Source organism: Amphiura filiformis, chromosome 3 (genome assembly GCF_039555335.1).
Source record: "Amphiura filiformis chromosome 3, Afil_fr2py, whole genome shotgun sequence".
Taxonomy (NCBI): domain Eukaryota; kingdom Metazoa; phylum Echinodermata; class Ophiuroidea; order Amphilepidida; family Amphiuridae; genus Amphiura; species Amphiura filiformis.
In genome coordinates this window covers 13,526,013-13,553,698 of record NC_092630.1, presented here as the reverse complement: position 1 = coordinate 13,553,698, position 27,686 = coordinate 13,526,013, and the positions used below count along the sequence as shown (strand labels likewise).

The window sequence follows — 27,686 nt, the reverse complement described above, 5'->3', positions numbered from 1 at the left end:
ATCTGCATAATTCTAAGATCTTTTGAAATATCCTATCAATTAGACTATAGTCTATTTTACTTCTCAAGAGAGTAGTAAGATCAGTATTTCAACAACTCTTCCTATACCTTTGTACAGGAGGCAACTGTTGTTAATCTGTGATGAATCCACACTTTTGCATAAGTGTATATGCATTACATGTCAGCATGTATAATTCATCATGCCTGGAACCTGAATTTTATTGCTGATATCAACAGAGAAATCGCTGATCTTCATGTAAGGTTGAGTGGCAATGACTAACTAACATTGCTCATAAAATAACCATGTGAATTAGACAATCTTTAGCTTGTTTTAATGCGCCAGTAAGCTTGGTATTGAATTGTGTGCGTTCAAAGAACTGGCATGTTTACACACGCTATCAAAGGCAGTGTATCTACACACATGAGATCACTGCAACAAAGTACTGGCGTCACTGTCTGGAGGAAGCCAAATAGACTATAACCTCCTATTTGGCTAAAATAAGTCCCTGTTTTCAGATACTATTCCAAGTGAAGATTAACACACATAATCATTCATAATTGCAGATTGCTGGATGGTCTGTTACAAGATACTCCCAATGGCTTACAGAACATACATCAGAGAAGGAAAGGCTGGCATTAATAAGGTATGTCATACAATGAATACTGTGTAGTCAGTGTCAGCACCATAACTTTTTTTCCAGGAATGTTAGTGAAAATTTCTTGTTTTTTACTGGGGAAAGTGCATGGTGGGGGTGGGAGAAAAGCCCAAGATTTGGAGAATGCCGCATGTCTCCCCTGGTGCAGTGTGTATATTGTAGTAGTTATGAATTATAAAATAATGAAGAAGGAGGTGGCCTATATGCTATCCCTGCTGAGTCCTGATTTTTTTCTCTCTCAAAATTTTCATATGTCAGTTTGCTCGAGCCCCACACATACAAAGTCAAATTTGGAGGAGTACAGAGTACATCAATAATTGGAATGGATCCATCTTGTGTACACAGTAACTACTGTAGGCATAATTATGCTTATTTATTATTTTATGGTATGATCAATAATGGTTTCCTTGCCAGTTTGGATATAAGTGAAATATTTCTGGGATGATTTATACCAGTAGATATCACCATTATTTTTGTGTGCCCTACTTGTAATAAATGATTATATGTATTAATGTATTTATTTTGTTTGCTTGTTTTTCAGGGGAACATTAGAAGCTTACGTGCAATCAGTTCGAGCCAGAGAAGGCAAGGAATTTGCTCCAATCTACCCAATCATGTTGGATATATTACAGAAAGGAACTCAGATATCTGGTGGCGCTGAATAATATATTATGACTCAAATGTAAAATTATGTAAATTGGGCTATTCCGGTTGAAATCCATACTCAGTAGTGACTCCGCGTGAAATCTGCAGCCTTTGGGAGATTAAGGTCATGTCTTCTGGGGGTGTATGGATTTCACCTGGAATTGCCCAATGGCTCTTCAGTCAAATATGATGAATAAGTAAACAAAGAATATAGACTTTACTTCTAAAACATGTTTTTTGTTTATATTATAACTTCAGTATCATATGTTTCCACTGCATTGTATTCATGTTATTTTCCCCCACAAACAGCTCTCTGGGATTTCAAGTTGCAAGGAAAATGCATTAGTGAAAGCATTTGAGCTCTTCTGAACAAATAATGTGAGAAATGTCTTGTGTTTATAGGACAACAGAGCAAATGTGAATCCCAGATTATTGTATCAATTATCCCAGAAGCACCAAAGAGTTCAAATGCAAGTTTTCAGTCACAGCCAAATGCAGGGAATTATTCTGGAATATCATTTGCACTGTACATTTAACAGAAAGCACATGTAAATGTAGAAAGATTGTACATCATTTTTGTTTGTAGCAGTCCAGTCTTCTCTCATGGTAGCCCAATATGTATCAACTGCTCAGTGCCAGAAGTGAGTAAGTGCAATAGCTGCCCTGTGAACATTTGGCAATTTACGCGGTATATTGTACTTATCTACACATGGCAGTTATTGCAATTACCCATTTTTGGCACTGAGCATTCAATATGTGACATAAGCTGATCAAACCATGCCAAAGGCAGCAATTTTGGAAATTGAGTTCTTGTTAACTTGGACCTAATAACCAAGTTGTCTGAAATCTTAACAACCCTTACAAGCTTGGTATAAAGCCAATATCAATGTGTATTCCTTTTTTTAGCTCCGTATTTTGCCTGAATTCCAATTGCTGCTTTTGGACTTGTTGGACTGGAGCATCATTACATTATAGTTTATGGAGCATGTTTAACCATTACAGATAAGGCAGCTGTAATATAACTGCAGCATATTAGAACTAATAATGTGGGCGTAAAAGGCACAGCGAAAAACGAAACAAAGTTGCGGTGTCATGGTGTCGTAGAGAATGGAACATGCTGTATTTGAAGAGCTTATTTCCAAACCGTGGTAAGTCAACAACCCCATGTGTCTCATTTACTTGTGTGATACAATCACAACTACTTTGACATTAGCAACAATGAGTTGTACCATCAACAAGCTATTATTTACCATAACAATGCTGCATAACAATATGCAGACTATTGTTCTCATTTGGGAAACAAAGCCTCACACAGTATTGTTACTGTGCATGCATCCACTGTTTGTTTTGTAATGGTGCATTCAACTGAAATTATAATACCTCCCATTGCGATATTGCACATGTAAATCAGAAACATAGGTTTGTGGACTTAACATGGTTTGGAAATAAGCTCTTCATTTGTTGGAAGGGAAAATGTGCACAAAATGTTGCACTATATTCAGACCCATACCAATAGAACACCAAACAAATGTCCTTTTCCTGAATGGGGTAAAGATTAAATATTAAAATATTTTGTATAGCACATTACTAAGAGTATATTTAATAAAAGAATATTATTATGAAACATGTCTTTTGTACATTGCTTTTCTTTGAGTGTCAACCATTGAGGAAAACATTTCTTCAGCTTAATTCCTACAGGCTGATTCAAAAAGAAGTAAACTCATGTTTGAGGGGCTGTAACTTCGAGATCTGTAATGAATCTACTAAAAATGAAAATACCACTGGAAAGAGCAAATTCTACACGTCTAAATAAAAAAAAGAATCGTTGCAATTGCTAACAGCAAACTCAAGTTATACTCATTTGAAAACAACCACCCATTTTTGTAGCTGCACACGGTTTCACTTCCCAAGTAGGGGGCCTACCTATTATATTGATTGGTAAGGCGCGATATTCAAATGCAAATAAAGTTCTGTGGCAGGTGTGGTTTTGATCAATAATTCCTACATGTTAAAGGGCTCTTTTTGATATGAATTTTACCTCATTGCACTACATTATAATAAAACGGGCCAAATGACAACATGGCACCACAATTTACTGCACGTTTCTGTCGACGAAGTATCATGAAACTAAGAGTCCCACTGAAGTTCAGCGTCTTTTTCGTCTCCAATTTCCTACAGCTAACCGGGTTTCATGTAAGGGAGCAGTATATAAGAATGTGAACAAGCTCAATGTGCATGGGACACTAAGGAACAGACAGCCGGAAGCTTCAGGCAGACCACGAACTGCTAGATCACAAGTGAACATTGCTAGAGTTAGACATGCGTTACAGCAAGACCAAAGATCAGCTCAATCCTTTACCCAACATTCCTCAATCAAGCTTCTGCCGGATCGTTCGTAAAGACTTGAATTGGTATCCCTACAAACTATAGTACAGTCGTGGACTTTGTTGAATATTAATTAAAAGCAAAAGTTGTCTTTTCAACAATAATTCCTGTTAGCACTTTGCTGATTCGTCGAAATTGAAATGGATGAAAATCAATCAACCGTGTGCAGCTACAAAAATGGGTGGTTGTATTCAAATGAGTATAACTTTAGTTTGCTGTGAGCAATTGCAACAATTCTTTTTTTTATTTAGACGTGTGGAATTTGCTCTTTCCAGCGGTATTTTTATTTTTAGCAGATTCTTTGCAGATCTCGAGTTACAGCCCATCAAACATGAGTTTACTTCTTTTTGACTCAGCCTGTATGCATTGCCACAACAATAAGGCCAAAACCATCCGCCTTCTCAAATGTGATTATAATACAGGTCCAAACATTTGGCATTTCCACAATAAAGAACATGTAGGCCTCAATGAAGGGGGAAGAGGTGAACTAACCCTAACACTGCTGAAGGAAAGAATTAAGGAAGAATGAAAGATGCAGAGAAAAGATGATTGCTCTGGTTTCGAACCACAGTCCAGTCAGGTGCCGCTGACAAAACCAGAAATAGCAAGCCACCAGTGGTATTTAAGTGTTAGGGTTACAGATTTGACAGGTATATTGGCTAACGGGTCATAATTCAAAAACATGAACATTACCCTCACTTTGCTTCATAGAGTCACTTCATCAGAAACTTGCAAATTTGCTCAGTTGTCCTTTTATAGTACCATAACGTAAATGGACACTTTTGGGGAGGGTGAGGGCCCTTAATAAAATAAAATACTAAGTATTACATGCAACTCAAAATGTAAGCAATCAAAATCCTAATATAATCCCCATTAAGATATATTATTTACATGAGCATTGAAAAAAGACAGTAACTTGAGAATTCCATAGGGGCACTTACTAGGGGAAGGGTGTTAATTCGGTAGAATATTAAGGCCTTAGTTGAATGCAGTAGACAAAAACAGACAACACTTTATAACACAAGAAAAACAAATATTCAAATTTCAAGAATACAAAATACAATGTATATCTTTATTTAAGTTGTTCCTGAAAGAAAAACAATTGTTTCTCCTCCATGGTGCATGCAATTGGATTTAGCAATGAACATTTGTTTTAAAATTGAAAGCATTTCTTAAGTTGTGCATACATCAGACACAAAATGTGATCTGTTTTTGTATTCACTATAGAGTATATGCCCTCGCTTCTACAGTATCGCACAAATGTCAAAAATCTCAAATCGCTTGCTTTAAAATGTCGTAAGTTATTATTTCTGTCCAATAGTGGGCTATTTGTGTGCAGGCAAGTATCAAAGCGGTACCATCAGATTCCATTAACATAAAACAATAAGTCATAGGCATTTTTACGATGATCCACTGTTGCATGGACGCAAGCTTATTTTCAATAACATCAAAACTGATGGGAACCATTTGCTGTAGAAATAGTGATGTAACAGCATTAATTACCCTAAGGCCAAAAAAAATTGTTTGCTTGTCCATAGATCACTTTCAGAAATTGGGTTGGTCAGTCGGGAAAAGTTTTTTTTTTCTTGTATCTTTTTTTTTCCAAGTACCAAAAGTATAATGTGAAGCGCTTGTTTTTATGTAAAACATGCACTGACCACAGAATTTCTACCAAAGACAAATTCAAGGTTAACCCTACTTTTCTACATTTCTGGTAGACTTAAAATACCGTACTGCATTTTTAAGTTAACAGTGTTTTACTTGTGTAGATACGATACTGAGGATGATAATACAAAACATTGGAATGTCAGCCAGAGGGAAACATGCAAGAAATGTATTTTACAACATTTCTTTTATATCTTCAGTCTTTCAGACGAAAAGTTCATGATATTTTTGGGAAAATTGTAAACAAAAAAGTTCTACGGTCGGGACTGCCGAAACAGTTGGTCGGACGAGGACAAGCAAACAACTTTTATTTTTGCCTTACGAAGGGTGAAAACATCACCTGTCATCTTTGTGCAAAACTGCATTGTGTGCAATTGTAGATTGATAGAATACAACATCGTCTTTTTGATGACACTAATCGAGTGTGATTGACACATACTTTAATGTGAAATTTCCACAGAATTACGATTCAGGTCTTTATGCCTATTTGATAATCAATGGTATGATGCAGAGTTACAGCGCATGCCTAGTGCAGGGCAATACATTCAAACATTGTTTTCACCTATCACTATGGTAATTAATCCTGTTACATCACTACTTCTAAGGCGAATTGATACAGCTTGTAGTTATCATTTTATATCAAGGGTTCAGTGCAACAAAAGGCCCATGTCCAATAGCTCCCCTGGGTAATGTTATTCATAAGCATGATTACATTTATTTAGGGATTCAATCATGTTTCAACGTTGTTCATCATCATTTAACAACGATGTGTCTGCGTCATTTCAGCTTTAGCTGCCCGAGCGAAGTAAACCACGCAGATGCGCCAAACGCAAGTTGTTAAATGGTAGTGAACAACGGTAGAACATGATTGAATCCCTTTCAACAACGAAAACAAGCTAAAGATCGTCTAATTCACACAATTCTTTCATTCGGAATGTTCGTTTGTCATTGCCACTCAACCTTGCGAGAAGATGATTTCTCCGTTGATATCGGCAATAAAACTAAAGAATAAAGTGAACAATAAAACTAAAGAATAAAGTGGTAATGATTTAGCTGCTGCCTCCAACATAAAAGAGTGTTCCAAGTTCCAAGCATGATAAATTTTATGCAATCACACATATCGCGTAACCTTGCGTTCGCGTATACACTACTGGATTCATCATGGATTAACAAAGCTTGGCTCCTGTACAAAAGTATAGGAAGAGTTGTTGAAACACAACATCACCCAGGGCGGCTATTTGAAAAAGGCAGTATTGCACTGTGTCCTTAGAATTATTTCTGTAATCAAATTAACATCGTCCATTTTTTTTCATTCACTTTCACATTCAAATCTCGCATTTTGTAATTTCAAATTTAATATTTTTATGTTAAAAAGATTATGTTCAAAACTGTAATTATCACAGGTAAAACTGATTTTATCGTTTCTCATATCACTTCTCAAAACTACATCTTCACAAACTCCAAAGTATTGGCTATTCCGCTTGAAATCCATACACCCCCTATGGAAGACATGACCTTAATCTTCCACACAGGGAGTGTGAATTTCAAATGGGGTTACCTGAATGGGTGACTGCATTTGAAATCTACACCCCCTGTGTGGGAGATTATGGTCATGTCTTCCATACGGGGTATATGGATTTCAACTGGAATTGCCCATTGTTACACTTATACACAACTAAACAATGTGAAAATATAATATTCTCACACAGGGGGTGTAGATTTCAAATGAAGTCACCCATTTAAGTAACCCATTTGATAACATTAACATTCCCTGTATAAGAAATTAAGGTCATATCTTCCATAGGAGGTGTATGGATTTCAACTGGAATTGCCTCAAGTATCAATTTAGGCTCATGTGAAGTCACATGAGCATGCACCATAAACTGATTATAAACATCTGTTTCAATGCCCCCTCTTGGAGGTGGCCTGTACAATGAACAAACTTAGCACAGAACACACTGCAGACTCAGTGATGTCCTGCAATGGTTCCCTATATAGGGTGAAGACACAAATGTGCACCAAAATAATAATACATGAAGCACACTTGGGAGTAGATGTACTATAACCAACTGTATTATGAATCACTCATACATCAATTCTAGACCAGGCATGAGAATGATCACCTATGAGAAAACCTGAAAAGTTTGAAAAAGCCTGAATAAGCATTGTGAAATTAGGCTAAAAAGGCCAAAAACTGGCTGAAATTAAAAGAAAGTGCAGAAATTTGGATCAAAAAATAAGCCTGAAAATTCTCATGTCTGCTAGACAGTTCATTGGTGAATTATTACCATTTGATAGTTTTTACCATCCCATTTTGTTTCCAAAAAGGTCAAAGACCATCACCTACTTTTTGAAATCTGACAAGATTAAGGAAGTCCAGCAAAAATGAGTTAGAACCAATGAGTACCTACTCAGCCATGCTTGCTTGTCTCTCATAAAGGGCAAAAAAAGTCCCTTGATCCGGATGATTTTGCTATGTGTGCAGCAAAGTTTGATTCGAAGTGCATCGCTGTCTGCATGTAACATGTTGTGACAAAATTGCGCACTAAGGGTTGCATGCACAAACCTTGTAACACTCAATCTTAAAGACACAAATTATCATTCAGGCTCAAAAAACACCACAGCTACATTATTGCCCTCCATCAGAGACGAACCAAAATGGCAGATTTAAAATAGCATTACACACAGGCAAATTTTGAGTTGGTACTCTTTGGGTATAATCTTTGGATTTAGTTTAGAAATGTGAGCATCTGCAAATCTAGGGGCCTGTTCACAAAACCTTATGAATCAACTGTACAATTTTTTACCACATGCATACCCCTATTAAATCAATCAAAGGTCTTTGTTGCCCTGAACGTGTTGTTTACCCTTGACATCTTGGAAGACAGACACATTTTTTTTAAAATAGCGGTAGCATAGGCCTAAATGGCACTCTTATCAATAAAAAATAAATAAAAAAAGCCCAGTGATTTATAGTGTGCTACGCACAGGCACAACACCTAGACGTTGGTCCACAAGCCTCAGCACACTTTACAGGGTATTATTTACTGCTTTAAGGAGTCGGATAGCAATATTTTTGTGGGTCCTGAAAGCACATCAAACATATCAAATTGCATTCTAAATACAAAGAATGTCCTGATGATATCAAACAACTTTTTTTTAATTTGCGACATAATACAAATTTTATGGCAAATTATTAAAATTTGATATTTTGATATTTAACCATCCTCAAATTCAACTTTATAAATCTAATGATATGTACTTATAGTGTATGTAGCTGGGATAAAAAGCCTTTGATATTAAAGATATACATTTCCACCTTCTCCCCCCAAAAAAAAACAAACACCAAAAACAAACAACAAACAACAACACTTTTTTGGTTATTTTGGGAAAAAATCTGTATCTTCAATACGAAAGGTCAAAATTTTCATATGATGGACGGCTTTTCATCTCAGCTACATACACTTTAAGTACATACATGTGTATCATTAAATTTATATAATTTACTTCGAGGACTGTCAAATTTCAAAAATATGAATTTTTAACCATTTGCCAAAAAATGTGTATTATAATTGCAAAAAATCTAAATTATTTGATATCAGAAGGACATTCCCCGTATTCAAAATGCAATTCGATATGTCTGATGTGCTCTCAGGTCCCACAAAAAAATATGTGAAAACATCGCTATCCGAGCCCTTAAGCAACTCATACATGCTTATCATGATCCTAGGTTTATAACGGCCTTAATAGCTGTTTTAACACACACAAAAATCTCTCTCATTTATTTTAACTTTTATCAGCATGTTAAACCAATATGACAAACAATTGTTCTTAGGCTTTACGGTGTGTAATTTATACCAGCTGCCCAAAATGTATTCTATTTTTCATCCTGGCGAGTCGGTGGATGTCAATATGTTAAGGCAGCAATTTCGCGTGCATCTATAAACGAGTACTGATATGTGCATGCCAGCGCTTTGAATGTTTTGAAGCTGCACCCAATGAAATGCACATTGACATCACTGAATTGCCACAATCAAAAATAGTATGTGTGACATTATTAGTATAAAACAAAAACTATACAATGTTAAAAACAAGGTAAACATAAACCTAGCTTATTTCAACTTAAAAAAGACTATTTGGCAAAAATCACACTAAATCATATTGTCATCATAAATCCATGGGACTAACTCACAGAAATATGTAAATCATAGCACCTTCTGTCCAAAAAGGCAACACACTTTAAGTATAATTTTATCTTATACACAATAACGCAGCTTCCAAGTGACATTAAAAGATTTAAAAAGTTGGTGCACAAGAATTTAAAATAACAAGAAGTGAATCACTTGCGATGGAAATTTCCTCTTCCAAAAGAGAACGGTCTGGTACCACCACCATTCTCATCCATCTGTGCTGCCATCTGCATAGGCCTTCCCCTGCCTCTGCCTAGTCCAACATAATAGTTCTTAGGAGTACCATCAGCTGGTCTCTGTCTGTGAGGATGATACCCACCACGCCCCGCTGCCCCCTGTTGTTCTACTGGTCTATTGCCACCACGCCCCGCTGCCACCTGTTCTACCGGTCTATTGCCACCACGCCCAGCTGCCACCTGTTCTACCGGTCTATTTGAGTTGTTCCTGTGTTTTCTCCGAGTTGGGCGAGGTCTTTTAGCAATCTGCTCCTTTGTCCACCAACCTCTAGACTGACTTTTTTCATCTATACTTATATCAGAGGCACTTCTGCTAGGTGTGTAGTCCTGGAAATCTTCAGGTCCTGAATCGTCTGATAGATGGACGGAAGGTTCCGACGACGCTTCGCTAACCCTGGGTGACTGACACCTGGCACCAGCAGTGTTTTGACAGTTTTCTGGATTTCTTTTAGCACCTTCCATTTGAGATTGTTTTTTGCTCGATAGCAAATCAGATACAGCTGCACTAGGATACAATGTGTTAATAATTCCTAACCTTTTCTGTCGATCTGCTTCACTTTCGACTGGTACAACACTGGGTGCCGGTTCAGCCGTTTTACTGTTGCGAGATTTAGCGCCCTGCGGTGGGGATTTCTTCTTGGCCCCTTGCTGCTCACATCTCCTACTTGTCTGGTGATGATTGTGCTGACTATGAGGTGTACTAGCTAATGTCTTTTCCTTAAGAATACTGTCGTTGTTATCCAACTTTGTGTTGTTCTTTGTATGCTGCACATGATTAGAACTGGCAACAGCTTGAAGTTGTACTCTACTGGTGGCACATACTTCCACTTCACCTTTTGAGTTTGAAGTAGTCTGGCTATCTCTACACATGTTATTGGACAAAGATTGTTTGTTCACATATGCAGGCGATGATTCACCTGATGGCAGTGTTGTCACATTCCTGTTTTTGTCCCGTTTACGCTCATCACCAACACCACAATTTAAGCTGTCCATTTTACCACACTGAGCCTGGTACACATTTTCACTTTCAACATGTTCATGAGGTTGTGACGGAAATGCACGACTCGAGTTGTTGACATCTTGAATACAATGAGTTTGTTGTCTGGTAGAGTTGGTCAGTGTCTGGGCACTCTCTTTGGCACATACGCTAACTGATTGCACATTTTCAGCGGGAAGAGATGTATCGCAACTTCTGGATTGCTTGCTGGTATCAAGTTCCTCAACAGAACATGTACTTTCATGTTTCTGATTTTGGACAGTTTCAAATAGAACTCGGGGCTTATAGGTTTGTTCATTTAAGCCTTGATGCTGTACACTATCTTGGTCTCCAACATTTCTGCTCTGACCATTTTGCGGGCTTTTGTTGAGACTTGCTACTATTTCCCCATAGCTTTGATGTGGTTGATTTGATGTGGCTGTAGCTGCTTGTGGTTCCTCTGCATCATAACCATTTACGGTCGCTATGTTCTCCTCTTGATTGTCCCCTGCAACCAACAACAACATGAAAACAATGTCACTATTTCAACTGCTATTACATCAAATAAGTTGAAGCATAATACGTATGCTAAAATCTGATTGCATACTACTGTAATTATACGATTTTTAAAGAATTTTTTTTCTGTTAACTTTAGATTTTAAACAACCACACACCCCGCACCTATATGCACATCTACATTCAAGCCAAAAACACTCATCCCTATTATGACTCCCCAAGTATGGAGTTTGTGTGAATTTCAAACCATGGAGTTTTACACACACCCCTACGTGCGCGAGCATTCAAAGAGAGGACATTGTGTGTATAAGCGTGTTTTTAAGTGTGGCATTCAAAGCGAGGACAAAAGTGAGTTTAACACATTCAAAGTGAGGACATTTTTCACAGCGAGGACATCTCTGAATAGCAAATCAAGGAAATCGCCCATACCTCCCCTATACCCCCTACAGAAAGAGTGTCATCCAGTGCACCAATTGACAAAGCGAGGACTGGGATGCCAAAATGTCCTCACTTTGAATATGGGAAACTATATCTTGTCCTCGCTTTAAATGACTTGGCGAACGCACCCCTACTTGTAAAACGTGCCAACCGGGGATATCCAAATGCGCTATGCTATGTTGCATTGCATGTGCGGATAATCTCCACTTTGCTGAAAAAATCATGTGTGTGTATCCCCATTTAGATAGTATGGAATCAGATTGGTTGGATTCTGTACTATGCAATAGGGGATATCAACCCCCCCTATACAGGCCCTATACCTAACTAATGTGTTTAGCCCCATTAGCGTAAAAAGTAAACCAGGGATATCCTCATTCTCGGGCGTATCCCCAGTTAGGTATAGAATCAGAAATGTATCCCCGTTTTACGCACACACCTGTTTGTAAATACCTGGAAACGAGGACCTTATTTTGCATATGATTTATCATATCTAACTGAGGACACACACATCTGATTGCAATCGACACACTGTGAGTGTGTTATACCCCCTCTATGGCTCCACAGTTGGTATGTGAAATGAAGTTTGAATGTAGATGCAACCCCCTACACACAACCCGTTTAGCTCAAACACTAAATCATGGCAAAGAATGTTTATGTATAGTTCTGAAACCCACCATGTTCTACAACCTGACTCTTAGATACACTGTTTCCTTACCATTAATACTCTCTTCTTCACCAATGTCATCCTCTATCCCTCTATCTAAGTCACCTTCCTCAATGATCTCATCTCCTAGTTCAGGTAGATCACATCCAATGTAGGCCTGTTGATTGACACAGTATCTCAGCAATGCTCTCCAATACCGATCCTGTCAGGGAATTGATCATTTTTGTTAAGTCAATAATTTTGAAATCAAAATGTTCTTAGATACGCTTGAAATATTGTTTGCATCATGATAGGATTCCAAGTCAATTGAAACTTAGTCCTGGACTGGCATGGGTACATAAGACACTTAAGGACCATGTATAGACTGCACTGCATTGCTAGAAGTCACCTGTAAAATCTTGTCACTTCCGCTGCAAACCCGAAAATTGACCGCAAACCAGGTCACCCCATGCAGTAGTTTGAGGCAACTTGTAGTGGGTTGTGGTAAAAAATATCATAAAATCAACACACTACACCTCAACCGAACCGCTGCAGCACCATTTAAATTGATTTAAGTTTGCTGCGGTATCACAACTTCGCCATGAACAAGAAGTGCCTGTTTTTCATGCATGATGTAATCAAAGTGCACATTATTTTATTTGAAAATAGTTTAGGATATATCAAACTTGATAAGCGTATTTAAACATCTTATTTGTGTATAATACTGCCAATATCATCAGTTTGTAGCGAGCACACAATTGACTGCAATGAAATATAGAAAAGAAAATCAGAATGAACTCACTTTACTATGATGTTTACTTAAGGGCTGGGGTATGAACGTTTGGACAGTATTTATGTTGGGACATTAGAGCACATCAGACATATCGAATTGCATTCTGAATACGAAGAATGTCATTCTGATATCAAATAATTTTGAATTTTTGAAATTTGCAATTTAATACACATTTTATGGCAAATCATTAAAAATTGATATTTTTGATATTTAACAGTACTTGAAGTAAACTTTATAAATCTGATGATTTATACTTAAAGTGTATGTAGGTGGGTTGAAAAGCCGACGATCAATTGAAAATTTTGACCTTTCGTATTGAAGATATGGATTTTTTTTCCCAAAACACCAAAAAAATTAGGTCTTTTTGGGCAAAAAATCCATATCTTCAATATGAAATGTCAAAATTTTCAATTGACCGTCGGCTTTTCCACCCAGCTACATACACTTTAAGAATATATCATTAGGTTTATATAATTTACTTCGAGGACTGTTATATATCAAAATTCGAAAAATATCACATTTTATAATTTGTCATAAAATTTGTATTATATTGTGATTTTCAAAAATGAAAATTATTTGATATCAGAAAGACATGCTTCATATTCAGAATACAATTTGATAGGTCCGAGGTGCTCTCATGTCCCACAAAAAATACTGTCGAAACGCAATAAACGCTCATTTTAGATCCCTTAACCAAACCTAAGAGATATATTTTGGGAAATGGTCATTACACTTTGTGTCAAAATTGAGTGGTGGTGCTGCCCGTTTTGATCATGAATGCATGACCTATATGTACATGATTCATAAGAATTGTTGTATGTGCAGTAGGTCAACTAGTCAAATACAATAACATACGCCACATCAAACAGGCCCGGAAGTCGGTGCTACATATATCTCATTTGATAATTCCAGTCAAACACATTTGAAACCTATCATTAATCATATTGTTGAAAAGGATAATAAGCGTAACTTTGTATAACCTCTAGCCTTTGCTTGCTTTGGCTACACCCTGTTCAAATCTTGGGATACAAAGCACTGCATTTTGTCTAGGTATTTATTAGCCAATCATTTCTGAACCTCATTGACTTGGGGATGGTTTGAATTGGCCACCACTTAGGATTGTTTAATATTCATTCCCAGCAATGTGGGAAAAGAGACATATGTAGCAGTGACGTAAGGGATGGGGTATGAACATTTGGACAGTATTTATTGTGGGACATTAGAGCACATCAGACATATCGAATTGCATTCTGAATACGAAGAATGTCATTCTGATATCAAATAATTTTGATTTTTGAAATTAGCAATTTAATACACATTTTATGGCAAATCATTAAAAATTGATATTTTTGATATTTAACAGTACTTTCAAAGTAAACTTTATAAATCTGATGATTTATACTTAAAGTGTATGTAGGTGGGATGAAAAGCCGACGGTCAATTGAAAATTTTGACCTTTCATATTGAATATATGGATTTTTTTCCAAAAACACCAAAAAAAAAAGTTTTTTTGGGAAAAAATCCATATCTTCAATATGAAAGGTCAAAATTTTCAATTGACCGTCAAAGCTACATACACTTTAAGAATATATCATTAGATTTATATAATTTACTTCGAGGACTGTTATATATCAAAATTTGAAAAATATCAAATTTTATAATTTGTCATAAAATTTGTATTATATTGTGATTTTCAAAAATGAAAATTATTTGATATCAGAAAGACATGCTTCAGTATTCAGAATGCAATTCGATAGGTTTGAGGTGCTCTCATGTCCCACAAAAAATACTGCCAAACGCAATAAACGCTCATTCTAGATCCCTTAAGGGTTTTCCGTCGTCACCCGATTCGACTCGACTATTAGCGCTCTTTTCAACGCGGCGTGCGTACTCCGCGTTTGCTTTCGGCGTTGCGTTGCAGACATCGCAGAGAACAATGCGTGTTGTGCGTGTCAATGCTATTTTTGCGCACCGGCGATAACCAGGGCCACAAAATAAAGAAAACAATGTTTGCTGAGCGCAAGAAAAGTGCCGCTTAAATATAAATGTAGGCCTACAAACCAAATTTTGCCAGCGTGCTTCCACTGATAACGGACCTGGACCCCTCCACCAAAGTAGGCTTACGACAGTAGGGTCCAATGGTATGAAGTTATAGGCCTACCCAACAAACACAGAATCAAGTTGTTGTTTTTAAACATTAGGCCTAAACGAGTGCTGGATAAATTGGTTAATTCGTTTTAATAATATTTTGGCCTAAATGTTGGGTAACCACTACCGGTATATTAGGCCTGTTATTAAAGGTTATACGTTTGTAGAACGTTTCATAATGAAACGCACCACACGGCAAAGTGTATCCAACATTTAAATCTTAAAGCATTTTGTGTTATTGGGTAAAAATCTAGGCCTACTACGTGCACTGAATTCATAATGCATGCGATATAGACAACACCATCAACAAAATGTGTCATACATTTACAAAAATAATATCATAGCCTAATAGGTCAAACGTTTTTCTACAGCTATAGGCAACCCAGTGTTTAACTTTGCTTTAATTGAACTGCTTTGTGATATGAATCCACCTCGAGATAATTCCGTATTATATAGTTTTTTGTGACCAAAACGTTTTCCTCTCGATAAACGGCACTAAGCATGCTAAGTAGGCTATGCCTATAATAATTGTAGGCCTATTATAGTCAAACACTTCCGCCATGGTGTCAAACGCTTAAACGCTTTAACATGTTTAATAAATCCTCTTTTTGGTCGATCGAGTCAGGTGAACATGGTGAAAGCTGAAAATTCCTCACTTTGTGTAACTTACTAACTTGATAACTCTTTGGTCCAATATCTTTGCAGATTGCAGAATGGGAGTCTTTCTTACACCCGTTTATGACCAAAATACACCAAATTAGTAAGAAGAATATTAAGGCATGAAATCTTAATAATCGACATCATTAGAATAATTGTTCCTATTATGGTAACTTCTTAGGTAACTTTTTTTACAGTGAAAACTTTCCTGCGTAAACAGACAATTCCTTTTTTGTGGCCATATGCGTATAAACGGCATCAGATCGCGTGTATACCAGCGCGTTGATACTACCAAAATATCCATGTACGCAATAAACTACGCATGGTGTCGAAAAAAATGCATTTTGACCTATTTTGGTCAATTTACGCCAAAAACAAGGTCCGGTACCCCCAATTTTTTTTTGTTGCGATTTACAGAGCTTTTTATTTTCATAACATATATAAAATTAAACAAATTTGATCGATACAATTTTTTTCTACAACGCAAAGGTTGCCTATTTTGAGAAAATTGCTGATTTTGCCATTGAAGTGTACAGAGATTTTTGGAAATGTACACCTCTTTTAAAATGGCTGTAGCTCAAAAGTGAGGTCCGGCACCCCCAGTTTTTTTTACTGATTTATTATCTACACATATTAATGTACAAAATATGTCAATTTAAAAAAATTTGATCGAATGGTTTAGTTACGACGGTAAACCCTTAAGAGTCCTTTTGATGTGACTGGTCACATTGGTCACTTGACTATATATTGGCAGTGTAGATTAAGGTCATTTGAACATACTTCCATTGGTTGATCTTACCTTGGACAGGACATGAGGGTTTCCAATAATAATCTGCAATGCCTGTGCTCTTGTGATGGAGACGTTAAACCTCTTGGGATTGCTGACAAACCCAAGATGATGACGCACATCAAAATCTACAAGACTTTCTGTAGAACGCACCTGAAATATCAAACAAGTGACTGATGATCAACACAAGGTAAAAGAGTAAGTTACCAGATGTTTCTCTATTATTCTTTTTTCCCAGACATGTTTCTCACAGGGCTGGCTTCTCTTCCGATTGAGTTAACAAAGTTCACAAACATTGATAATCACAAACTATGCAATCATTGAAATCAGTCAGACATTAATCTCCTACTTAATTATCATCAAAGGGATTATCAGCATATTAACAGTAGTTTGTGAGTTCAAGTTGGGCTTCATTGTTAGAATGTCTTGTTTATATTTCCAATGGCATATGAATTGATGATTTTCAAAGGAGAAACGGCAAGAAAGGAAAGATACCAAAGTAAATTTCATTATTGTTCAGAGTTGTGTACCAAGCATTGAGCATAAAAGAAGAAATGATACAGTCACTGATACATTGTTCTCTGTAGCATTTTATATATATATTAAAAAAGTCATGCTTACTGGCTGATCAAGAATCATAACAAGGCAACATTCAATCACGTCTCCACAATCATCAAGCATGTAGAAAGGGCTGAGACTTTGCCCCTTCTACATACTTGATAATCACCATCGCATGCTAACTAGAACTCGGAACAGTTATGAAATTTACTTTAGATAATGACAAAGTGGGTATAGTCGCAAACATTTACTAGGATTCCTATTAGTATTCATTTCACTGGTTTTCACCCACATGGTCACTTGGGGAAAACAACAATCAAAAAGCTGAATAAACTTAAGTTGGTGAAATTACAGGTCCTGTGGAATTAAATCTTTAAACAATCAAAAGAGAAGCTTACCGTTGAGATGATCATAATCATTCTCTCTTGGCCTTGGAATTCTTCTACTGAGCCTACTTTGACGCCATGTACCTCCAGTGTCGTCATGATCAGTCGGATCTTCTCTACCTGCATATGACATAAGGACACAAAAATCATTATGTGAATAATCAACAAAGATGCTTAATAATAGATGACACTAGGTGAATGAATATCAATGTGATACATAAGCATGCTTTGTCATATGATGATGTTGTAACCAATCAGCACTCTTGAATGACACCAGCTTGACATGGTACCACATAATGTCTTGATGATTAACACATCCATGGGCCATGTAGCTAATTATGAGGTTAAATAATCCATTGAATTCAGCACCCAGATTATAAAAATCCAGACCCACTGGTGCAACTGTTTAGGCTGCAGTGTTTCTGAGAAACAATTTTGCATAGGGGCCATAACCCCATGGGGATTACCTGCCAATGTATCTGTTTGGTTACTAAGTGGGTTATATCATCTATTGAGCCAATCAGGTGGTTAAAAGTGCTAGGAGATGCTGGGGATCTAAAACTCTATTGTGATTGGTTACTCCGATGAGTATGTCATGTAATTAACCAATCAGAGGCACCATAAAACAGCAGTAGTGCCCATGTGGTTAATCAAATGACCTTGCCCATCTATAGCTCCAATTTCCATAGTAGAATGAATCAGACTATAACATACCTGTTTTCTGTAAGGTGTAATGATGCCTATATCAGATGTCTTGATGACTGGTTTTTCAAGTGCCAGTAAGCTTTTCAGATACTTAGCAACCTGTACCACCTCCATGGGATTAAACCATGATGGACTGTTGCCTTCACGCATGTCTTCACCCTGAAGAAAAACAAAGATTGCAATAAAATAGCACATTGTAATATGTTTAATCGTTTCTCCAAGCTTAGAATCATAAATCATTCAATTATTACAAGCACCCAAATTTTATTCTGCAATGCTCACTAGTAAATTAAAATACATGCTGGTTCACCATAAGTTTGATAGTAGTGTCAACGCTGCATGATTTATTTTGATGTGTGAGATACAGCGAAATATGCACTTACATAACACATCAATACTGAACTTGAGATGAACTAAAGTATACACCAAAGGTCATTAAAAACAACACTTTTGCTTCCCCCCAGCCATATTGATATATAGAATATATGTAACAATCTCAAACATGTCTGCTGTAAAGGTGCTAGAAATGTTTTATGGAAACTTCCCTATCCAAATTCTTCAGTAGATACTGTTACCGGTGCACAGTTAACTATATGAGCACTGCTTTGAATGTTGGCAAGTACAATGAAAATTTATTTATCAAATACAGATCATTGGCAGGGGTGCACCTTACTGGAAGAGGTTAAATTGCTACCATCATTCAGACAATGTAACTTTGCAGTGACCAGCCAAACAGCAAAGTCATCACTACTAGCCATTAGGCCAAAAAAAAAATTGTTTGTTTGTCCATAGAGGCTTATGAAACAGTTGGGTTGGTCGGTCGGATTTTTTTTTTTTTTTTTTTTACAGATATTGCACTTGAAACTGACAATTTGAAGACTGGTAAATAAGTCAAAACACACAGCACTTTACTGGTTTAATCTCTTGAGATGTTTCTGCATGTTATACTGGTCATTTTCTTTACATTTTCTTTCTTTAAATTTATACTAACCACTGTTTTACTAGCACATTCAACGCAAATTAAAAAAGAAAAGAAAAAAGACACGGTCGGGACCAGAGTACAGGGTCGGTTGGACGACAAACAAACAATTTTTTTTTTGGCTTTAGCTGTCAGGCTGGTGTTGAAGTACATCCCCCATACAAGTATATACCACAGAATGATGAATCACTCTACATTACCTTAATGCCATGAAATATGAGTGGACAATTGGTCTTATTTGGCAGCATTTCCCAATCACACAGGCTTGATGTCAACTCTGGATTGGCTTGTGGTTCAAGTTCACCATGATAGAATATGTCTGATGACAGCTTCAGCAGGGCAGGATGAGAACGGTAATTATCCACCAGTTTGGTTACCTGAATAATGAGGATGGTATGTGTAACAATACTCAGTGGTTAAAACTGGGCTTGATTTAGTAAGTGCATTGAATAATCAAACTAAAGAAACAATATGAAACATTAGCCAATAGTAGTGCATCAATCTGGTGATCTGTAGGTCCCAGGTTCAAATCCTGGATGGTAACTGGCTGTCATTTATGTATGCGGAGACTCGTGTCAATACTATTTCTTATAACTTGCTTCATGTTCATCTTAATTTTAATTCCTACTTATATGCTATAAATATCCTAGATCAAACCATACTTCTAACCCCAAAGCACAGTACTTTTGGGTATTTCTGATATGCTGAACTTTGTCATTTGATTTTATAAGATAAGATAAGACATAAATCATACTATACTGACAGAAACTCAATGGGCTAGGTTATACCTAAGGTATGCCATCCTCAAGATGGGTTTTATTCTGTCAATATGCACCGTTCTCAATTTAAATTAAATGACAGGAGTGGTGTATCAGATTCAATACTTTTGCCCTTGAAAGGTCTTACATATTTACCTTCAAATGATGATCCCCATGCCTCAAAATTCATTTTCCAAGGGCATTAATTTCAAGGCCAGTGTGCAAGGGACAGGAAGGCCACCATGTACTGAAAAATGCTTTGAAATTGAGTAACACCAAGGCCAAGTCTAAGGACAACGCAGGCCATGGCCTTGGTTGCTTTACTGAAATTTGCCACCTGATGATCTCTTTTTCTACCTTCCCTGACAACATTTTTTACATGCAAAAATATTTTGTAAGTGATTGACTGACTGGCTTACCAAGAGAGGGTCATAGTTGCCGTGATCTCTGAATTTCTTGGCATCTCTGCGATAGAGAGGGCGCTTTGTTAATCTCTCAAGTAGGGACAGATCCAGTCCATAGTCCTTGGCAATGTCACTGGCAAGCACAGGTCCAAGCTGCATTGGATCACCAGCAAGAATGATCTGAAATATAAAGTTAGGGTTTAAATAATGTTAGAAATATGCAAAACCTTTCAAGTGAGTCTAAAAATATATGGGCCCTCATCAATTTTTATGGGCTTGATATTAAAATTGACACACATTGTTTAACCCTAACGGAAGGTACAGAAGAAACAAACAAGGAGAGAAGATGAACAAAGAAGTCAATTGGTACCCCCGTGATTTGAACCTCGGACCCCTCGCATGCTAAGCAGAAGATCACCGACCTATAGCCACAGGGGTTTCCCTGGCCCGCCAAGTGATTCTGTGGGTATATATGACTCAGGTCGATTGTGTCATGGCATCACATGGAATGCATGCATGTGCAGTGGTTTTCCTAGTGAGCTTTAGTACTAGAGTTTCAGTCGAGTTGAGGTTAAAGAATAAGCATATTTTACAATCCGAACCTTGGGTCAGAAAACTTTTTTGACACTAAGTTTACACATGATTCAGTGAGACAATTTAGAAATAAAAGATAGATAACTTGAACAAAATTGACTCTTAATTTGGTGCAGCTTTCCACAAATATGCATTTTGACATGAATGGAACAATTATGCATGACAAAACCAGAACAGCTGCCACTTACATAGACAAATTCACCTTAAAATGTCACAATCTTTACAATCTGTAATGGGCTATTCCAGTTGAAGTACATTACATGCTTTATTGAAGGCATGTCCTTAATCTCCCAGACAGGGGTATAGATTTCAAATGGAGTCAACCATTTATGTAACCCCATTTGAAATTTACTGCCCTGTGTGAAAGATTAAGGTCATGGCTTCCACAGAGGGGTTATGAATCTCAACTGGAATAGCCAAATGAACAGCTATCTTACCTGTCCCTCAGCCCCAACTGCTAGGCCTGCCGGTATCAAGGTCTCTGGTTCTGTGGCCTGGCCAGCCTCGTCAACAAACACATGGGTGAAATGCCCAGCCTTGAGACCCAGCTGATAGAAGGAACCGGACGTGGTGCATGTACATACCAGCATGCGGTAATGAGCTATCTTCTCTAACTCCTCACCATCCCGGCAATACTGTCTGATTATATCTGGTATACTCTGAAAATATGACAAAGATATGAAGGTAGATTTACATACTTATGTAGTTAATGACAATGATAAACATCCTACTTCTTTCTGTTTCAAGGTTTTTCACTCTCTTATTTTCTTAAACTTGATTGAAAACTTGTAAGTAAATAATTTCAATGGGTTAACCATCTGACTATTATAAAACTCTCAAACTTGCTGACAGCAACTCCACTGGAATGATGCCATCATAAAAGAGTATGTTGCCTCATCTTCCCATGTATTGAAAAAGTACTTTGGTATAAATTTAATATTTTCAAAGTAAATATTAAAATTAATGAAAGAGTATAATAAATGCAACATTCTTGATGTACAAATTAATAACAGATTTTTTTTTAAACAAAGACATCGTTAACTGGATGTCGTCATTGTCTAAATGAAAGGAAAATAATGATAAAAATGTTTTTAAGCAAAAATCCTAAGCAAAACTGTATCCAAATGCAACTATTTTCAGTACTCACATCCTCATTCCTGCGGAAACTATTCAGCCTAATCAACTCATGGTGTTTAATGTGACCACTTAGGTGTAGACGTTCTGCCTGAAAAGAAAACAATCCCAAATAGTCAACAGTATGTACATACAGTCATCTTAAGGTATTTAAATAAAGGCACTAAATGTAATGCCCATGTGCACCACCATATCAAGACCACCAAGTGACAAATATCACCAAAATTACTAAAAATTATATAAGGTAATTCATTACACATTTGGGAGATTGTGCTTTTTTTTTTAAAACATGTTTTCAAGAACTGAATTTTGGAAGTTTTACCAACAGAATAAAAAACTCTTACAATAATACTATAAAGTTGAAAAAAACCCAACAAATTTAGCAGAAAATCTGGATATGCATGCTGCGTTTCCAAGTGATATACACAGGAAGACCACCCGATGTGCCAAAGATCACTTTTCCAGACTTCCTGTCTACCAGCTGTAATGTCAGTGCCCATCTGGTCACGTGGGCATTAAATTAAATCTAAAATGCCTTTATTTAAATACCCTAAGACGACTGATATAACGCTGCAACTTCAACTTTTTTTTTATTAGAAATTGGATTTTTTGCACAATTAGTACCTAAAATATGTACTCCTTCAGCTGATGAAGGTGTATAATGTTGAAAATCTGTGGCTATAAAAACTGTCATGGAAAGTGGACCATTCTGCCGGCAGTAGATTGCTCAACTATATCAAAAGCATACATTTGGTTTACAATTGTTTAGATAAATAATTGACAACTGTTATTATTAGGCAGCTAACTGAACCGAGCATTTTTGAAATTAAAAAAAAATATTGACATTTTCAAGCATGTTTGTTAGGTATCTGTACATACACTTGGCATAACACACAAACGCTTGACCATAAACTTTTCATTATTTACCAATAAGTCAGCAGCACTGTTAGACGGTGTACATGCTAGTATACGGCTAGATGGGATATGTTGATGTACTTGCAGTATGGATTCAACAACAGTCACAGTCTTACCAGTTCCTGTCAAAAATGTAAAAGAAAACAAATCAAAATCTTGTCACATTCTGATCATACAGTGTGTTACAGGCAATATACTGATGCAAAGAATTTGTCAGTGTACCGTACTGTTTGGATTAAACAGCCCTTCTAATATATGCCCCATTCTTTTCTTTTTTTAAAGAAAAAGTGATGGAAATGCAGAAATTTCCATGCCATGGCATGTAAGCATCATAAGTAAGCTTAAAACTGGCATGTCATCGATCACAAAATTGCATGGACAAATCCTATGCTAACTTTTATTTCCATCCAATTCAGCGCCACATTATTAAAAACATCGGTCGATGTTTTGCCACAAGTTTAAAAAAATAACGGTTAGTTCATGAAAAAGAAGAAGTGAAATTTAGCAAAAGCGCGAGAGGTTTATTTGCCCGTATTAGAGCTCTATTGTTCCGCTATTGTATCCGCTATTGTATCCACTATTGTATTCTATTCATAAAAGCTACTGCAAGAATCGCGGCAATCCCTGATATTGCTGGTGTCTACCGACGGCGTTTCGCATTTATTAACATTCAAAATGATCCGATACTCTTACATTTATAGACTTATTACGCTTTTTATATCATATTCAGAAATTGCAATTATGAAAACTACAAACTTTGAAAGTGAAATATATTTACCATCGAAAATATATCATACTTAAATTCTATAGAATCTAATCAATCTATAGATACCCAACCCAGAAGTGCCCATTTATTTTCTAAATTTTTGAGTGAACACGATAATGCGATTGATTTTCTTACACGTAAAATACGGCCAATTCAGAGAGAAAATCTTGTTTCACGTATAGGGCCAGCTAAGGGCCTACTATAGACATTTTCTTTTTGTTGGCTGGCAGCTGAGCTACATCTTTTACTAATTATAGATACGTCAAAACGTGTTCCCAAGCTATTTCTACTTGCTTTAGAGAGAGCACAATTGAATGAAGACGATTTATTTATGCCAGGATTTCATTTAATATAACTATTTTTTATTTTAATAATACCCCATACCTAACAAGAACATAAGGAAATATTGTAAAGGCCATAAATATACGCACTCATGCATAGGGAGACAAACATGATAAAGTTAATATGTTCTTTTCATTCTCGTTCATTAACCTTTGGAACATTTTAATCCTTCTCGGCAATCTAGGGCCATAGGCCTATAGTAATTTAAATCGTGAAACCGTAGAACGATCTGTTGGTTGGCATAGATTTTGAATAAAATTGAATCCCATCACATCAATTCAAAGCTACACCCTTTTTTGAAATACTGGTTACCACTGGCTCAAAACGTGTTCCCATGTTGAAAGCAGTCGCAGACAAACTCTAGATATTAAATGAAATGCAAAGAAAGAGGAAGAGAGACTGATGAAAATAAAGGAAGAAAGTAAAGAATGAACAAGAAAGAGAAAATAGAAAGAAAGAAAAAAAAAGAAAGGAGGAAAGAAAGAAAGGAAGGAAAAAGAAATGAGAAGAAAGAAATAAAGAAAGGAAAAAAAGGAAAGGAAAGAATGAAAGTAGGCCTATGAAAGAAGAAAGAAAGAAAAAAGAAAGAAAGAAAGAAAGAAAGAAAGAAAGAAAGAAAGAAAGAAAGAAAGAAAGAAAGAAAGAAAGAAAGAAAAAAGAAAGAAAAAAGAGGAAGAGGAAGAAAGAAAGAAAGAAAGAAAGAAAGAAGAAGAAAAAGAAAGGAAGGAAGAAAGAAAGAATGAAAGAAAGGAAAAAAAAAAAAAGCAAGGAAGGAAAATGAAAAGAGAAGAAATAAAGAAAAGAAAAAGAACTAAAAAGGAAAGGAATAATGAGAGTAGGCCTATGATAGAAAGAAAGAAAAACGAAAGAAAGGAGGTAAGAAAGAAAGAGAGAAAGAAAGAAGGGGAGAAAGAAAGAAAGAGAGAAAGAAATTAATACAAAAAACTGCTATAATGGAGAGAATGAAGATCTACCAAATGGGCAGGGCGTGACCAAAAGGAAATTAAAGTTTGAATGCAGAAAATTGGACATTACGTCCGATGCTATCAGGGCCAGTAAGGGTGCCGTAATGGCATAGTATGTATATGAATGGATGAAATAAATTGATTGATTGATTGTATGTTGTTCCTTCAACCAACGCTAGTGATCTGACCCTGAGGTTTGGAGAAGGCCAGTGACTTTAAGATCAGACGGAATATGGGGAATCTCGTTGTAGTGGCGCGTGACGGGAGTGTCACAGTTGTTTTTGCTCACTTTGATAAAGTACTTTTGTACGAAAGTCAGTGTATAATTTTATATTAAAACATCGTTGAACAACACCATTTTGTTCAATTACTTTTCACTTTTTACCATGCGATGTTACGTGGGACTCTTAATTTTTTTCTGCACCAAATAATGAGATTTATATATTTTCTAAGACATTAAATCTGTTTAATAATTTATTTTATTCAAAAAGAAAAACATCAAGTGTTCAAACTTTAAAGCTCTTTTTCTCGAAACAGCAATTTTAATTTCAAGTTAGATCATTTTACCAAATCAGGGCCGAATTAGGCTGTTTAGCTTAATCATGTGAAGAGACCTCTTGAAATGATATCACACTGATCAGACTGATCTTTATGTTATTACAGTGAGGCCCACATACAAAGTTCAACAAAAAGTGAGCGATGTTATAGCTTGGAGGGCTAACAAACCAACACCGCCAAATTCGACCGGCGTGTGTACAACGTGGGAAGCTATGAGGAAATTGAACACTGTTGTCTGATCATGCATGTGTTTATGGTTATGGATAACGGTTACTTAGCAGCTCTCGTTCTGCTTGGGTTTATTGAATACACTCTATATAATTATATAGTCATCAATATGTCGTTTCCAGTCCCTCGCTGAACTATTCGGTTCAGCTATTAATTTTTTAAATAATTCTTACCCCATGCAGCTGATTGGGGTGGTTACGAATCGTCAAAACCACTAACCGAAATGAGGATATCGAACTAGTTTGCCCAAGAGGGCTAAAAAAAAAGAACCACAAACCGCGAAATATGGATATCCAACTAGTTTGCCCTCGAAGCTTCAAAAAGCCACTCATCCCGAAATATGGATATCCAACTAGTTTGCCCCTCAGGGCTACAAAGAACCATTAACACGCGAAATATGGATATCCAACAAGTTTGCCCCGCAGGGCTACAAAGAACCATTAACCGCGAAATATGGATATCCAACAAGTTTGCCCCGCAGGGCTACAAAGAACCATTAACCGCGAAATATGGATATATCCAACTAGTTCGCCTCGCATGGCTACAAAGAACCCACTTACTGCGCAATATTTTTTACCTCAAAAAAAGAATTAATATCTACCAAAAAACGTTTCAAAACGTAAAAAGGGGCCAAAGTTTAAAAAATCTTTCCTGTGTGGCTTTTCACCCTTTTTTAAACTTGGTCCCATTTATGAAAGTTTCTAAAGACCCATATGTGACACGATCAAGGGAAATGAGTCGGATGTCGCTGATATTGATTTTGAGATGTTGGCAAAGAAAGTGTACAAATTTGTTTGTTTTATATTGTTTTCCGCGATTGATAAATTGATGTAACTTCGCAAAGAAATGTTGTATCAACATGGGGTTTTCAGTTTCTGAAAGCTCTAAATGTCTTCTTTAGAAACACATGTAAAACTCATTTTCGACCAGGGTCGACATGCGACTCATTCCCCTTGATCATGTCACATATGAAGTCATCTTTAGGCTACTTGTTTGTTTTCTTAGTTGTCATTGTTCATTTTGTAGAGTAAATGAATTAATGTTCGTGCGTGATTGAAGTTTTTCCGTAAAGATGTTATAATGTATTTTGATTTAAGCAAAAGTAGCAAATACTCACTTTGTTAAATTCTTCATCGTCTTGTGCGATTCTGCGCCTCATGTACATATGTAGGGCCTATATGCAAGTTGACAGACAGTCAATTTGCTAAGTATATATAATACTCTACTACTCTCTATGAACACGCAATATAATAAAACATAAACCTTCAAATGATTTTGATAATACATAGCCTATATGCTTTTGAACAGTCTTAAACCTAATTGTAGAAATTACTACTATACTGAATGGGACCAAGTTTAAAAAAGGGTGAAAAGCCACACAGGAAAGATTTTTTAAACTTTGGCCCCTTTTTACGTTTTGAAACGTTTTTTGGTAGATAATAGAATGCTCATATACATTTAACTAAATAAATCACATTCTTGCATCAAAATGCACTTACAAATCTAATTTTGTAGTATTTTCCAACAATATGTGGTTCCTGTATGGGCACAGCCATATTGAATTTCAAACCAGAAGTTGTATTTCGCGAATTCCGGAAATCATATTTCGTTAATTTTTTCATTGAAATTCACTTCTAATAAATGCCCCCCTTTTGGAAAA

At 36.4% G+C, this 27,686-nt stretch overlaps 2 protein-coding genes and 1 long non-coding RNA gene across 3 annotated transcripts in view; 1 reads left to right on the top strand and 2 right to left on the bottom strand.

The window, feature by feature from the left end:
• LOC140148063 (conserved oligomeric Golgi complex subunit 5-like) overlaps window positions 1–2,926 on the top strand; it is a 34,749-nt gene extending 31,823 nt beyond the window's left edge. The window contains exons 19-20 of the mRNA XM_072169914.1: window positions 564–643; window positions 1,197–2,926. Of these exons, the coding sequence (XP_072026015.1) occupies window positions 564–643; window positions 1,197–1,320 (204 nt within the window). The 3' untranslated portion in view covers window positions 1,321–2,926. The remainder of the gene's footprint in view (window positions 1–563; window positions 644–1,196) is intronic.
• LOC140148067 (uncharacterized) overlaps window positions 1–27,686 on the bottom strand; it is a 467,679-nt gene that overhangs the window by 49,251 nt on the left and 390,742 nt on the right. The window lies entirely within an intron of this gene.
• LOC140148062 (RNA helicase Mov10l1-like) overlaps window positions 8,738–27,686 on the bottom strand; it is a 42,496-nt gene continuing 23,547 nt past the window's right edge. The window contains exons 10-19 of the mRNA XM_072169913.1: window positions 23,180–23,289; window positions 22,266–22,343; window positions 21,556–21,777; window positions 20,540–20,704; window positions 19,563–19,739; window positions 18,393–18,542; window positions 17,691–17,798; window positions 16,747–16,887; window positions 12,422–12,572; window positions 8,738–11,260 (exon numbers count right to left, since the gene is read on the bottom strand). Of these exons, the coding sequence (XP_072026014.1) occupies window positions 9,690–11,260; window positions 12,422–12,572; window positions 16,747–16,887; window positions 17,691–17,798; window positions 18,393–18,542; window positions 19,563–19,739; window positions 20,540–20,704; window positions 21,556–21,777; window positions 22,266–22,343; window positions 23,180–23,289 (2,873 nt within the window). The 3' untranslated portion in view covers window positions 8,738–9,689. The remainder of the gene's footprint in view (window positions 11,261–12,421; window positions 12,573–16,746; window positions 16,888–17,690; window positions 17,799–18,392; window positions 18,543–19,562; window positions 19,740–20,539; window positions 20,705–21,555; window positions 21,778–22,265; window positions 22,344–23,179; window positions 23,290–27,686) is intronic.